The 15,772-nt window shown below is 38.5% G+C and overlaps 1 protein-coding gene across 1 annotated transcript in view; it reads right to left on the bottom strand.

Moving 5' to 3' along the window:
• Pxdnl (peroxidasin like) overlaps positions 1-15,772 on the bottom strand; it is a 442,040-nt gene that overhangs the window by 296,203 nt on the left and 130,065 nt on the right. Inside the window, 1 exon segment of the mRNA XM_033759138.1 lies at positions 14,720-14,741. Coding sequence (XP_033615029.1) covers positions 14,720-14,741 — 22 coding nt within the window.

Below are 15,772 nucleotides of genomic sequence, written 5' to 3'. Positions count from 1 at the left end.
ATACAGTACAGTTACATTCATTATTGGGATCTTGTACCTTTACATGACAGGTCATGGTTCTCACTTTTCCCTTTGTCCCTGCCCTCCCATCACCCCCTCCTTCCCTCCCCATTTACAAACACTTTATTTCCATTTTTTCATTTTCTCCTATTTTTTCTTTCCCTTATTACCTTTCCCCTACCCTTCCCACTTTCCCTATACCTTTAGCTCTTTTCTTCCTATTTCAGATTGTCCATTATCTCATTAGGATCTTATGTACTATTACAGTTTTTCACACCAGAGAAACCATATTTTAGAAACAATTTCTATCCTCTTTCAAGATCAGAGATTAGACCAAGCAGAAGTGAGGCTCTCTCTGCCAAAGTGCTTGTTCACTAAATCCCTGAGATCAGAAAATCAATTACTTTATGGATCTTAAAGCACTGAACACTATCAGCTGCTCATAGAGAGTTAAAATTGGAAGACAGCTAGAAAACACACACAGACAAATATAAGAACTAAAAGGGTACAGTTGTTTTTAATGTCCTAGCTTTTGTCTTCACATAAAGCTAGTGCCACTTTTGTAACTTTGAAAAATTTAAACTTGAAGGAGGAGTGAGTGATTGTGTGTGTGGGGGGGGTGTGCACCAGGACCTTGCGTGTGCTTTACCCCTTAGTTACGTCCCCAGGCCTTTTAAAAGGAAGCCAACCTACATACCAATTTGTCCAGTCTCTGTCTTCACAGGAGATAAGAGAAAAGGAAGAGAAGGGTGGGAGCTGGAACATCCATTCCTAGCTAAAGGTCATAACCAGTGCTAATTGCTAAGGAAGCAGTGAGAACATCTCCTTTGCCTCAGACCAAAGCAACTGGCCTCTGGGAACAGTTCTCCAGCACATGTTCTCTGCCTCCACTGTCCAACCTGACTTTCAACGTATTATGGGAAAACTGAGCCCTCAAGGATGGAGAGGCACTGCAGTCATCAGCCAGCCACTCTGGCCCAGAGGCTGTGTTAGGAGCCACATCTCCTGAGTCCCACAGTAAAATTCCCATTCATTATCCTAAAGGAAATTCCCACTTTTCCAGGCAGATCCATGAGTGTTACGTGTTCAATATCTCTCTTTCAAAGATTACCTGGTTACAGCTAACATTCTTTACTCCCACAAATGAGTTGACAGTAACATCATCAACAGAAGGTGTTAACCAGCCCAGGGTAAGTTAGCATTGTAACAAGTGTTTAGCCCCACTATTCCGGTAGTCAAAAGTACCTATAGCTAATGAGAGCATTATAATTTTGAACCATGGTATCCTGAGCAGAGAAACCCAGAGGAAACCCTGAAAACCCTGGCAAACAGCCTGGTCCAGAGTTCTTCATGTTCTGTAGGCCTGGTCCTTCCAGCACTTGTCACTAAAACGTACTCCCATTTTCCAGATCGTGAAATGATTTCAAGGGAAATAAGATGGCTTAATTGGCTCCGAGTGTCCGAGTAGGAGAAGGACAGGTTTGCTTGGTGAGGTGACTCACCTTCACTGTGAAGACAGCAGCCAACAGCAGAGCTTGACTCAGAGGTAAAAATAGAGCATATTATATAAAATTGTGTCTTTGAGGGAACAAGCAGCTCTAAATGAACTGTGATACAAAACCAAAGTGTGGTAGCCTCCTGATTAAGGCATTACTAATGCTGTCATTCTGTTGAAAATGTATTTCAGAAAAATGAGATTTAATTTTTCAAGTGAATTATTCAGCAAATTCAAAGTGCTGGATTCAGTATCATATTATACAATGTTTACTTTTTTATATTCTCTCTACATGTGCAACTCTTTCAAATGCCCTTGAGCCTAGATGACAATGTCCAGGTCCACGTCAGTGGATTTCACGGGACAACACCAGCCCATTTGTACAGGTGCAAATAAAAGTTGTCTGGAAGTAGAAAGAAGTTACATAACTGCTGAGATCATGTTTGGTTTATTTTTTTATCTTGCATGAGATGTCTCATGGTTGTCCTTCCTGCTTCCTACCGCTGGTTCGTAACTTTGCCATAGGGTAGGGGAAGTCAAAAACATTTACCCACGCACACCTGGTCCTTTACCATTCTTGTGGTAACCTGAGGCCTGAGTGCCATAAGCTAAACTTTCTCTTTGCCCCCGGTCGCACTCTTTTACAACCCTACACTCATACATGCTGTTCCTCTCTGTAAATACCCTCCCTTTTTGTCTCTCTCACACCCATGGAGCTCTCCAGGGCACCATGCCACCCTAGGAACACACATGCAGGAGGTCAAGGCAAAGTAGAGTGAGGGACGGCAATTTTGTACCTGCAGTATCTGCTTGGAAGCCTTTTACTGTCGAAACCAGGACTGGCTGCCCCACTGGAATGGTGATGGTGGGCCTCCAAATCTTTCATTGCTGCAGGGAAGTGTTCCCTATCAGCTACTCTCTGGAATCCTCTGTGCTTCTACCAGGACATTGCAATGGCAGAAAGAATAGCGCAGAGGTTGGAGAAGCAGCCTTCAAAGGCAGGGATGCACACCAGGCTGCTTTTCACTCCGTCAGTCCCAGCCATGTGACATGCAACTGGCCTGCACCCTAAGAGGATCTCCACAACACAAAAGTAGATAATGATACTCGGAAGTGAAGGTCAGAATTCATGCAATGCTCTTTAGAATAGGTCTAATGTGGTGGTAGCCAAAATATTACCAACATCAATCTAGTTCTGCTATTAAACATTTTAAATACTACATTGTCCTTGTTTAATTATGTTTCTGCTCTGTACTCAAAGCAACTAACCAGGAAGCACCAGTATCTTTGCATAGACAACAGAAAATCAGCATCCCTCAAACGATACTGACATGAGTACTGAATCGAAATAATAGTAAAATCTTAGGATGATCCACCTAAGGTTCATAATTGACCAAATAAGAAACACTAGAACTATAAAGCAAACGTAGCTATGTTCTGTTCAGCTACATTCAAGCCACCTCCAAGAGCATCATTAAATAAAAATTAGCTTTTGTAAATATTGGTGGAAAAGTTCTCTTTCATGAAAACTTAAAGCATTTTTTTCTTCTAACTTAAAAGTAATTGTTACAAAGAAGATAAACATTCACTTAGCAGAATGTACATTCATCTGAGACTCAGCAAACCAGTCACTGTCCCTTGCAGTTCAGTGCCTGGGTGTCACACAACAGCTCTGTTGAGTGCTGTGAAACGTATCTGCTATGAATCCGGCAACTGCTGGAAATTCAACCCCCATACATCAACCATTTCATTCTTGGAACTATGTAAAAAAGCTGACACAGATGTTAGATTTTACCGTTATTTGGGATTGTCAATTTTGTGAGGTCAAATTTTTAGCAAATTAGCTAACATTTTTGCTTTGTGTCTTATGCTAATATTTGAATGCCAATGAAAACAACTTTAAAGAGAGAGCCAAACTGTACTTTTAAATGAAATAAATCTCTACAGTTATTATTTTTGTTGCATTCCTTCTTCAACCCTTTGCAAGCTGAACTCCTCCCCTCTCACATGTTTCTCATAATCCTGGCCTGGTTCTCCCAGGAACTCTAGATGGGCAGTCAGTGAACTTGTAGCTATTGTTTTACTTGCTCTTTCAGTGGCATTTAGTAATGCTCACTCCCTTGTCCTTAAGCTCTCCTTTGTTGTCTCCTTTCTCTCTGAACAGCCTGTCTCAGACTCCTTTTCCAGACCATGCTCTTCCACCTTCCTGCACAATTCCACTCGCTATGCTGGTGCCCAAAAATACCATATAAAAGTCAATAATCAAAAAGTATCAAAGGATAAGGAAGCATAGATGTTTCTGTACACACACATACACACGTGTGTACAAAACACACACATACACATATAATGACACATTTATTATGCACATATACAAATGCACCAAATTGCTACCTTTCTCTTAGATATTAAGAAAGGAAGGGAAAAGTTGTCAGAGTTCCAGTGAAATCATTTGTATCAACTCTAACAAATGCATCTAAGTGCATCAGGGAGGTTATAAAGAAAGGATTCTCATTTTATGATTATCTGGCAGTAACTACCACCACAGACTGCCAGAACCACAACCTAGCACAAAGGTCACTGCAACCTTATACAGAAAAATACTTCTGTAAGGACACCTGGTCAGCAAATGGACATGCACATCTGCCCAGTCTGAGGTTTGCTCAGTCTCAGACTAACTTCACCCATTATTAATCATTGTTGCCAAGATTATTGTTTTAAAAATCTGATGTAGTTGTCCTCTTGTTTGCCTTGAAAAATTCCTCCTTGCCTCAACCTCTTTGAATACAACCATCATTCACTGTGGCATGTGTATTCCCACTGAAATATTTTGACACTACCAAATAATCATCAACCAGTATTGTTTGGAGAGTTTCTGTTGTGTTTTTTTTTTCATCTGCCACATCTTTCATGCCTCATGTTAATCTATCCATTTTTTTCTTTGTAATAGAGGATACACCTACATATCTCAGTTTCTCTCCAAATATAAAAACCCCTCCTCTTCCCCGTTCTTTTAATTCTCCACCCAGGCACAAAATCAGAGAGCTAGGAGCCACTCCCTCTTTCTGACTCTACACATACATGTGTCTTAAGTCCTCTGCCTCCTCCCCCACAGATGTCTACACCATCAGGACCCTGGTAGCATCCACTTTGCCTTCGTCCATCCTCATTCGTCTGGAGTACAGTTGTGGGAGACAGCCCTAAGAAAGCAAAGCATTTGGGTTTTGTTGTTGATTTTTTTTTGTTTATGTTTTAGTTTATGAGTAAAACGAACTTTCATAACAAAATAATAAGAGAATAACAATATTTAATGGATTGTGCAGCATAATCTTAAAATACAGTCTTAGAGTACAAGGCATAGACAAAAAGTTCTGGGCTATTGTCTGTTTCTTCTTTGTAAGTGTGCATCTTTTTGTTGTTGATTTATTGTACAATCATCCTGTAGCTCTCTGTTGTTATCAGAGCCCAGGAGGAGTGTGCTGTGAGGTCTGTGAGAACCATAATTCTCCTGTTTCCCTCCCTGACGTTCACCAGTGCTCCTGACAGCCCATGCTTTCCCCATGCCAGAACACTTCCAAACTCCGGAACTCTTTAAAATGTATCATAACTTCATCTCTTTTGTCTTGCTGTCCTTTCTTGTTTGAATCCCCTCCCACTTTCCTGTACTAGAAAATGTCCGCCTGCCTTCAAAAGGTCTGCTTGATGATGCCCTCTTCTATAGGCCCAAACCCGGTGAGAAGGTCTGATTATGCTCACGTGTGCTGCACCCACTTGGCTGCTACTGCATAAACACTGAGATACAGCTCCTCTGCCAGGCAACAGCACAGCTGCTGGGATGTTGCAGCTCCACACAGAGACCAAAGAATGAATTTCTTCCATCCCTTCATGTTTCAGTGAAATACACTCTTTCCAAATTTAGAATGGTTTTCACCCTAGCCCTCACTTTAGCCCCACTAAGTACACACAATGAAAACTGCACAAAGTGCATTTACACATGACTTACATAAAAATGATTGTGCTCTTTTCTTTACCAATCAATTATTTTCATGCCTAGCTTTTACTACAGTTGTTTTGCACCATGATTTCCTCCACGGTCAGATGGGTGTGGAGGAGCATGCCTGTAATCCCAGCACCCTGTGAAGCTGAGGGAGGATTACAAACTAGCCATTTAGCAAAACTCTGACTCAAAAAAATAAAAAGGGCTAAAGACGTAGCTCAGTGCAAAGACCTGGGATTGAATTTAAAAAACAAATCTCCCATAGTGAGTGACACTGGCAATGTCTCTCATCCCAGATGCTATGAATGCCAAGTAAGTGTCTACCACCCCCACTACATTATAGAATCAGGAAACAAGAAAAAGTAAACATGCCAAGAACCTGACCCCAAGAGCCAAAGGATATTCACAGTGGAACTGTTTGGAAGTCAGTTCCTCTGCTAAAAACACACAAAGGAGAGGGGGCTGCTTTTTATAAATGCATTTGTACTAGAGCCATGCTTAGAACTAACCTCTAGACTGTGGTTACTTTACATGTTTGCTCATTAAGGGTCAAAAATCCGTTTTTACAAATCTGCTTCCTTCTTCCCATGCCTGAAAATCATCCAACCAGCACAGAATTTGCCTGCAACATAGCTCAGCACCAAAGTACGGAATCATTTTATTTTCCCATTTCTGATGTCACAAGTGAGGAATTCTTGTGCCAACTCCAGAATGCTGTCCAGTGCTGCAGGAATTTTAAAAAGGAACCAACCAGCTAAGTATTTCAGTGAATGTTACTCGCATATTCTACCAGCTTTTTGAGAATATAAAATTTATTTCCATCAGAAGTCTTACTTCCAATGAATGGATTGTTGTAATAGTACAAGAGGCTAAATAGAAGAAAACTCATAGGAAGGAGCTTGCCCAATCAATTTCTTTCAATTGCTTCTATAATTTCCTCATATAAATTTACTTTATGCTTCAATATGCAGCATACCATTATAATTTATATCACATAAAATTATCCATATCCCATGTACATGCACAATTCTCACATAAGTATCATTATCAATCTCATGAAAATGCAAATAATGCATTAAATAATTTATCTTCTATTCAAAATATTATTCTTCCTGTTCATGACATATGAGGTAGAGATTTTAACAAAATTTAATTAAATGGTCCGCATCATCCTAGAAATTTGATTCCCTAATCAGAAAGTTCATAAATTTCTAAGTACTCTTGCTTAAAATAAGTGATCATAAACACTTACTGAATGATGAATTAAGAGAGAGGGAGGGAAAGAGAAGAATGATGGGCACCCTTCTAAGAAGAAAATAAACATTAGTTAATTAAAATAAACGTGATTTTTAAATAAATAACATGGTAACTTACATAGTGAAGTCACTTCGAAATTGCGATAAATAAATCAATGCAATAATGAATAATAATGAATGAATATATAAAAATATTATCTTTTCCCACAGGTAAATCAAAAATAATCATTGCAACATTGGGCAGGAAAAAATTTCATCAATCACGTGTTTCAATTCATATTTTTAACATGAGGAAACATGGTGTGGAAAAGTTCGCAGAATTAACTGTGAACTGTGAATTTAGTCTTCTTTCTGACTATAGGAGATTTCAGATCTTCTGACTTTGATTAATTTTCCATTAGAGCCTGTTATTGTTTGTTTCTAGCAACTGAAACGAATACAATGTTTTGTGATGACCTAATTTCAGGGGAAATGCTTTATAATGAGCAGAAAGAGCACTGCACATATCACTGCAGCTTCTGGTTAGCAGTTTTTTTTTTTTCTTCAGCTTTAATTGAGTTTATTGGTACATTTTAGGGATAGAGTACAGTTACATTCATTGTTGGGATCTTGTACCTTTACATGACAGGTCTTGATTCTCATTTTTTCCCTTACCCTTGCCCTCCCTTCACCCCCTTCTCCCCTCCCCATCTACAAACACTTTATTTCCATCTTTTCATTATGGTTAGCAGTTTTATTGTATGACTAGCATCGCAGAATGATTATAATCTGTAGGAAATATGTCCAACTCCCTAGTGAATTTATGATTTATAATGTCCATTAGTGCCCTGATCAGAAAGTGGTTGGTTGGACTTTAAGGCATAACTTCGGGCATCATTTAGGCTACAGCCTGGAAGGAACTTATGTCGTATACCTTACACACACTGGTAAACTTAGAGCAAATATCTGATTTAATTAACTGAGAATTAGAAAAAAAGATAGAGGAAAGCAAAATGTCCACACTAATCAGAATTAAATTTAGCCTAGAGTCCCTGAACTTCAGAATCCAAAACAAAGACACATTGACCCAATAGATAATATATCTTACTCATTTACACTATGGCACTGTTCACCCAAAAAATAAAATTATGATCCCTTTATGAAACACAGAATACACTGCATATTTTCATATCCTCTCATTCAACAGTTAGTGAATAATGAAGTAACACCAGTATGGAGGATTTCTTCCTTCAGCTAGAAAACACCATAAAGAGCAATATCTCTAATTTCTTATTACTTTTAAATCATTTGTTGCTGGTAAAGTATGATGCAGTAGACACAGCACTCAGTTCTACACTAAGATCTACTGTGGTGTGGCAAAGGCAATTTCCCGCCTCTGCTACCGAAGGGGCCCCACTCGGGGAAGGATGAGATGTATCTAGCTCCGTCCTGAATGGCCCTTGTGGTAAACACAACATTTGGGTATGGAACGAGAAGTTATAATTAAACCTGGAAAGTTTTCTTCTTTTATGGCTTTGCAAAACTTACAACATAGACTTTCATAACTCTTCACTCTTCACCCAAATTTATTTAGAAAACAGATTTGAGCTTTGATCCAAAATACAGAAGAAATACTCTAGCATGTTTGTCATTTTTCAAATCATGTGACTCAGTGATCTGCCAATTCTTTTCTCAGTCTACATTATAATAAAACCCTAAGTGAAACTGGAAACTGAACAAGCTGTTTGTTCTTCAGTAACCCCAAGCTATGGTAACTCTAGAATGCTCCCCTGAAAGTCTAACCTCAGAATGCTTTCAACTGGCTCTCTCAAACATTTCATCACTTATAGATCTTCGATCCATTCTCCTTTTACCTTAATTGCTATAAATCTCAGTTCTCCAGGCCCATGCTCCACAGGATAACAGGCAGGTCATGGCCATTTGGTCCACTGGCTTCACCATCTGAGTGCCAGAAACATGCACACCCACTTCCCTCTATTTCCTCTCTACCTCACAAATGCTCTCCTGCATGTAAGGAATGACAGACTTCTGGAAGGAATAGACATGTCCAAGTTACTATTATGAAGAAAGAAATAAAAAGAGTCCCCACAGCTCTCTCTCTCTCTACCTCCAAATAATGTGCACAAACTTGACAAAGTTTCTTTTTATTTTGGTTTGTTTATTTCTTTAGGGACAGAAATCAGAAAAGTCTGTTTTTTGGAGCAGGAACAAGTAAAGGTAATTTAGGTGGTTAGGAAAATATAAATGAATACCCATTCAGGAGAGGAGATGCACTGGGCAGAGGGTAGAGATCTAGTCTGAAGGGTCAAGGCAGCAGTTCTGAGAAGCAGGTGTAATTATCATAAAAGATATGCAGTGCTGAATACCAGCACTGTTCTCCTTTTATGCAACAAACACTCTATTGTCACTTCCTTGGCATGGCTGTCTCTATATGTAAGACAGTCCATGTGTCAGCTGGAACAATAAAAGCTCACAGATTTTCCCCCAGAAGATTTATTTGTAAGAACAAATAAACCACAAAAACTAAGTAAAGTGATTGTATGTATGTATGTATGTATGTAGATAGATAGATAGATAGATAGATAGATAGATAGATAGATAGCATAAATTTAAAATGATTTCTTTTTGGGTAATTTAAAAAGACAAAATCTATAGTTTGGGGCATAGGTCCATGACAGACTTCATGGTTAGCGTAATGAGAATCCTGGTCTGATCCAGAGAACTAAAAAGAGAGGAAAAAGAGAGAAGGAGGAAGAGAAGATGGGAAGGAGGGAGCGATGGTAACTCAGAGAGGTAGAATTTAAATACATAATAAAATGTAAGATGTATTCAAATGGGATTGTTAAATTTTGCAAAATCCTTGTTTTGAAAGATAGTACAAATATTGATTTTATTTAGAATACTGACGATTAACCATATATTTATATATTTAAATATATATATAAACTAATGTGTTTAATAGAACTACAACATATAAAACTAAAGTTAAGTTTTAAAGAATTAGAAGGAAAAATAATAAGCAACCAACCAATATAACCAACACAAAAGAATTCAGGGAAGAAAGCTAATTTTAAGAAATAAAAATATAAGAAAAACAAACTAGAAAAGAGAATGGATATATATCAAAATATATCAATATTTCTAATAAATGTACATGGGCTAACTGCTCCATACTCAAAACAAAGATTGTTAAAATGACAAAGAGGCATAAAGTAAGCAAATAAATTAAGATTGCACACTAGCATGTGTCAGCTCCAGGGGTTACACCCAAATTGCAGTACTCTGGCCAGGACAGAGTAATAGGGACAAGATCTACTCTCCCAGAATATAAAGAAAAGCAAATAAACATGAAACACTGGCAGTGGTGAGCAATCATTACAGGACTAATTCATGGAAGATGAAAAATGAATGAGCTATGATTACCTCCCCTCATCACCTGAGAGACTTTGCCAGATCAGATGCAATAAGATGGAGTCCAGGTAAAACCCAACCAAGGTGAGGAGGTGAAGCTCAGACTCCAGGGAGCCCAAAGTAACCAGAGTTCTCAGGACATAACTTCAAAGAAGAGGGAAGAACATAAGGAAAAAGCCCTCGAGGCCAGTAAATATACAAAAGGTCTGCAACATATAGGAAGAACTGCTCCAGACAAGCATGTCACAGAACTACCCAGGACTGAAGAAAAAACCATGTGAAAAGAAGAAAATATCGGGAGAAGTGGGGTGAAAAGAGTCACTGCTTTCCAAATGACTTGTCAGAGTCTCAAAACAATGCTCCTGAAAATGGATAGGAATACAAAGATAATCAGAACCCAAAAATGGTAACACTCATCATTTCAGGCATCCAGTCAAAGATTACTAGACAGGCAAAGAGTCGGGAAAACAAAAATAAGCCTCATTTCATTCAGAGTCTCAAAACAATGCTCCTGAAAATGGATAGGAATACAAAGATAATCAGAACCCAAAAAAAGGTAACACTCATCATTTCAGGCATCCAGTTAAAGATTACTAGACAGGCAAAGAGTCGGGAAAACAAAAATAAGCCTCATTTCGGGAAGAAAACTCACCAGTTGGAAATGACTTAAAACTGATAGAGACCTTTACATCAGTAGACTTGGACATGAAATCAGTATTTCATAAATTCAAAAATTAATAAGAAGATACTAAAATCAAATTTCTAGAGATAAAAACTATAATATTTATGATGAAAATTCACTGGCCAGGTAACATTGCAGGAAAAAAAAGGTGGTGCTCTTAAAAGCACAGAAATAGAAATTATCCAAAATAAAATACACACAAAGAAAATAATTCTAGGCCACTAAAGTTTAAGTAGCTTAAGAATTTCACTTAAAGAGTAAATGAATTTGACTTGAATCTTTGAAAATTTTTAAAGATTATTTGAAGTTTATTGAGTACATAATATTTTAAACAGTAATCACCATGAATTAGCACAGTTTCACCAAAAAATCTTAGCACAAGTCAAATTATTCTTTTACAGAATCTGAGGATCTGATTAATGCAGCACACATACTAAAAGCGCTTTTAAGTAAATTATTTCATGTGAAAAATTTGGTCAAACGCTGATCAATAGTTACAGATGGATTGTGTCTTAGTTACTTTTCTCTTGTTGCTGAGGCAAAATACACAACACCCAAAGTTAAAGGAGAAAGGGTTTATTTAGCTCACAGTGTATAGAGGTTTCAGTCCATAATTGGTGGCTCCAAGGCAGAGTGCAAAGTTCAGGGCAGTGGCAGAAGACAGCAAAAGCAATGGAGGGGGGTGTCTTCCTGCTCTTTTTATCTTATTCAGACTACTTAGAGCAAGTGGCACTCACACTCTTAGTCCTAGTGCTCTCAGGCCAAGCATTGCGCCATGATTCAATCACTTACTCTAGATTCAGTCACCTTTGAAAAAGCCCCACCTCTCAGACCACAAGAGGCTTGGGGTGGGGCATCTAAACACAAGCCATAAGAGATGGGTTGACTTAACACTAGGTTTTTTTAAAAGTGTTGGAATCCTATGGGTTTGTTTCTGTCTGACTAACATCTTACTAAAGGAGAATAGTGGAGAAAGAAATGTCAAATTTACAAATAACATGAAACTCTGTAGGAAAAGGCATAAATAATAACTAGAAAGTCAGTATGTGTTGAGTACAGATGCAACATATTATTGTTTATATCCAATTGCCCCCACACACACACCCCAAGGCCTCAAACACTCAAACACTCAAACATTTGAGAGGTGACTCAATCATGGGTGTGTGATTCCAGATTAGTCCACTGATGAGTTTGTAGCTGGGTGCGATGTTGAAAGAGGAAGCCTGGTGGGAAGAGATAAGTCACTGTGGACATGACATCGAATGGTTCCCTTACATCCTCCACCCATGATCTTGCCACCGTGTCATGAACAGTTTCACCTCTGCCAAACCCCTCTGGCGTGCAGCCCTGCCTTGAGCCAGCCAACTATGGACTGAAGTTTCTACACACTGTGAGCCAAAACAAACTTCTCCTCCTTTAACTTTGGGTGTTTGGTATTTTCCAAGCAATGAGGAAAATCACTAAGAAACAATGTTTATTTCTAGGTATTTTCGATCCAATGCTGCTTGAACAATAGAACAGAGCCCACGTATGGAAACTACCAACTGCAGTACATCAAAATTTGTGGTACATCAAAGTTTGGAGCTACTATTAAACATTTTACAAGTCATAATTTGAAAAATATTTAATGATGTGTTAAAATGTTCACAACGCAAGGCATAATTCTGAAAATAGTGGATAATGCCAGAGTTTGAGTCCAATTTTGCAGGTGAATGTGTTTAGAAGTACACATGGGAAAATGTACAAGAAAAAAATATTAAAAACTGTCAGTAGTGAATATCTCCACAGGGTAGAAGAATAGTTAAGTTTCACTTTATTTTCTGTTATATTTTCTAGTTTCTTTATGTCCAAATGCTTCTTTTATAAATTTGAACAATTTTATTATAATCACAACTGTGCTTCTGAGTTCCTCCCAAATGACAAGAAAGATCAGCAGCTACAGGAGATGGATTTCAGTTTAATAAACATGTTAAGTTTCTAAGTCAGATTTATCCAAAAATATAGATGACCTTGGGAAACAAGCAGTGCATATATTTCTACCAAGGCTAGATAACAACCCAGGAGGTACATCATAAAGTAAAGTCAAGCAGAAGATGTTTTTAACTTTCACAGTCCTTTTAATGAAAGAATCTCTGAGCCCTTAAATTTAAAAACCAAAATCAGAACCCCAAGAATCCTGAAGTTCAGCCTCTCAAATAGTTCAACGCATAGGTGATAAACAAAAGACATTAGCCCTCCAACTGCCTAAACATGAACTTTTAAGTTTGTAAGGATATTGGAAGTGTTTTCCATATCAGGAAATGCTAACAGATCACAAATTCCAAGTCACTGTCTTTTTTAAAAATTCTCTGAGAATTTACAAAGTTACTTTTAAATGCAGTGGTCACAACAATGAGGCCAAAAAACCTGAAGCTACATTAAATTGAGGAACCAGATATTTTCTTGCCTTTTATTCGTTTTCAGCTGTTTGATTTCAAAAATGTATTTTCGTATCTTCGAAATTTGCAAAGTATTCTCGGTGTCTCTGAATCACATACATTTTCTTGTATTCATTCTGGGAGTAGGATTTAAGTCACTGCCTAGTTTTCTCTTACTCTTGCTGAGACAGCACTCTCTTATGTATCCTAAAAAGATTGCATTGCAGTCTCGTGAATCTGACCAGTGATGCATGAAACCCAGGCTGACTGATGCCCAGATGGATTCAATGACTAAAACAGAGTAGCCCTGGAATTTAGGATCCATCAGCTCTAGTTAAATGAAACCAAAAGGAAATAATGGCAAATTGGCTGCCTTGAATTGAGCGTAAAGAAGAGCCCTGAAATAATTGGACGGCTAGGAAAGAGAAACTTCTTATATATTGTTTCCTTCCCATAACCTTAGAGTCAGGGTTTTTTTGTTGTTCACTTAATATAAGTGACTGTTGCTGAATGATATGTTCTCTGGGGAAAGTAGCACACTGAAGTGAGTTATATCATGAATTTAGTCTAGTTGAAAGCCTCCTCTGAAATTCAAAGTGGTGCCTGGCATGTTGGAGCCACTTGCTGTGCTCAAGAAACACCAGTGCCAGGAGTCTGAGTTCTTGTCCTGCTGCGATGGTTGTGACAGTAGGTGGCACTGCACTGTGCTTGTAGGGACAGCCTCTCTCATACACTTTACAAATACCTTGATAGGTTGGTGTGCTCTCCCCAGTTTACGTGAGGAAATTTGCTCAGTTAGTAAACAGAGGAGCTAGGTTTCAAATCCAGATTTGTCTCCTCCCAAAGTATAGCTCTGCTGCATCTCCTTAGATTGTGAACAAATTCTTCTTTTTCCTCCTGGCTTCAATTCCTGGAATGAAGAAGTAAATTCAATGAGCTGGAAGCAGTCTGCCAGGATAAGTTCTTCGGCAAATGAGAACCTGCTTTGGGCTCTGAATGGGCATTTATTCTTTAATGCCAGTTGTTTGCTGAACTCTCTCCTGCTTCCTCAGTGTTCTTAGTTCGTCCTCTTAGAACTCACTTGCTCTTGTAAACTCTCACCATTTCTCCACTGGAGCGCTGCTGTTCCCAGCACTGGCCTCTGAATACAAGGCTGCTCACTGCAGTCAATGTGGAAGATTTTCGAAAAGCCATTCATTTGGATTCTTAACCCATCTCCGATCATTTTTCTCCAATCATCTTTTGCAAAACATTCGCTAACTTATATTGTTTGGAGCAATTTACTAACAATTTTCATTCTTTGTTCCTCCATAAAGCACAGTTAGCAACTAGGCCTGGCGGTACACACCTGGAATCCCCGCACACAGGGCGGAAGGGGAGATGAGGCAAGAAGGATCATACATTTGAGCCCCATCGAGGCAATTCAGAGACTTAGAGAGACCCTGTCTCAAGATGAAAAACAAAAACTAGGCCAGGAATATAGCTAGGTTTAACACAGTTAAGATCATTTTAAATAGAAATAAATTATTACATCCTCAATAAATATCTTATTACTCAGACTATAGTTGAATATATTAATGGTGTTATTTTTATCTCTTATGAATACTCTGCTTGTGTTTTTTAAAGTTATTATCCCCTCCATCTGGCCTAGTCCTTGTAAGTGTCTGTATCTTCTGTGGTTTCCCCAGATAGAACTGCTCTGCCCGCTAGCCATCCCTCTCCACACTTGTCCCAAAGTCCTCCAAGCAGAATCAGCCAGATTCCTACCTAATGAGAATTACCAAACCAGGCATGGATAATGTTTTTCTTGCCAAATGCCTCTATCTCTCCTATCTAAATTAGTTTATAGAATTGTTAGGGCAGTCTACTTTCACGGTTTTTCTCATTATATATTGTCTGGCTCAGCTCAGCTCAGTTATATATCCCTGGGCCACATAATAAATATTCTTTGATGAGAAGAGGTGCAGGGGACAGGGAGAGAGAGCAAGGAAGAAAAACAGAGAGGGAAAGAAAGAAAGGTGGAGGGAGGGAAGGAGGAAGGAGGGAGAGAGAGAGAGAGAAAGAAAGAAAGAAAGAAAGAAAGAAAGAAAGAAAGAAAGAAAGAAAGAAAGAAAGAAAGAAAGAAAGGAAGGAGAGAGAAAATAAACATGTGATCTTATTGAACGTTTTCAGGTACTCAGGGAATGAAAGAGCATGATAGACCTCAGGGTAGCATTGGAGATGAGAGTCAGTTCCTGAGATGGGTCAAGGTGAACTGAAAAAGGACAGAAAGCAGATGCCTACCATGAAATCAAAGCAGTTGTAATTGAAGTAGCAACGGGAATCAGACATGATTGTTTACTTGAAGCTCTAATTTAGAAAATGAGAGCCTACTGCCAAATCCTCTGCTTTACTTCCAATTACTCTTTCCATTTGTTTTGCTGATGAATTGGAGGAAAATACTTGGTAAGCCTTTCTGGTGCCAAAGAATTGAATGACTTTCCATTGTTTAAAGCCATGCGTTGCCCCACATAC

Source organism: Fukomys damarensis, unplaced genomic scaffold, assembly GCF_012274545.1.
Source record: "Fukomys damarensis isolate Sample0158 unplaced genomic scaffold, DMR_v1.0_HiC HiC_scaffold_5, whole genome shotgun sequence".
Lineage (NCBI taxonomy): Eukaryota > Metazoa > Chordata > Mammalia > Rodentia > Bathyergidae > Fukomys > Fukomys damarensis.
This window is presented reverse-complemented; position numbering and strand designations above follow the sequence as displayed.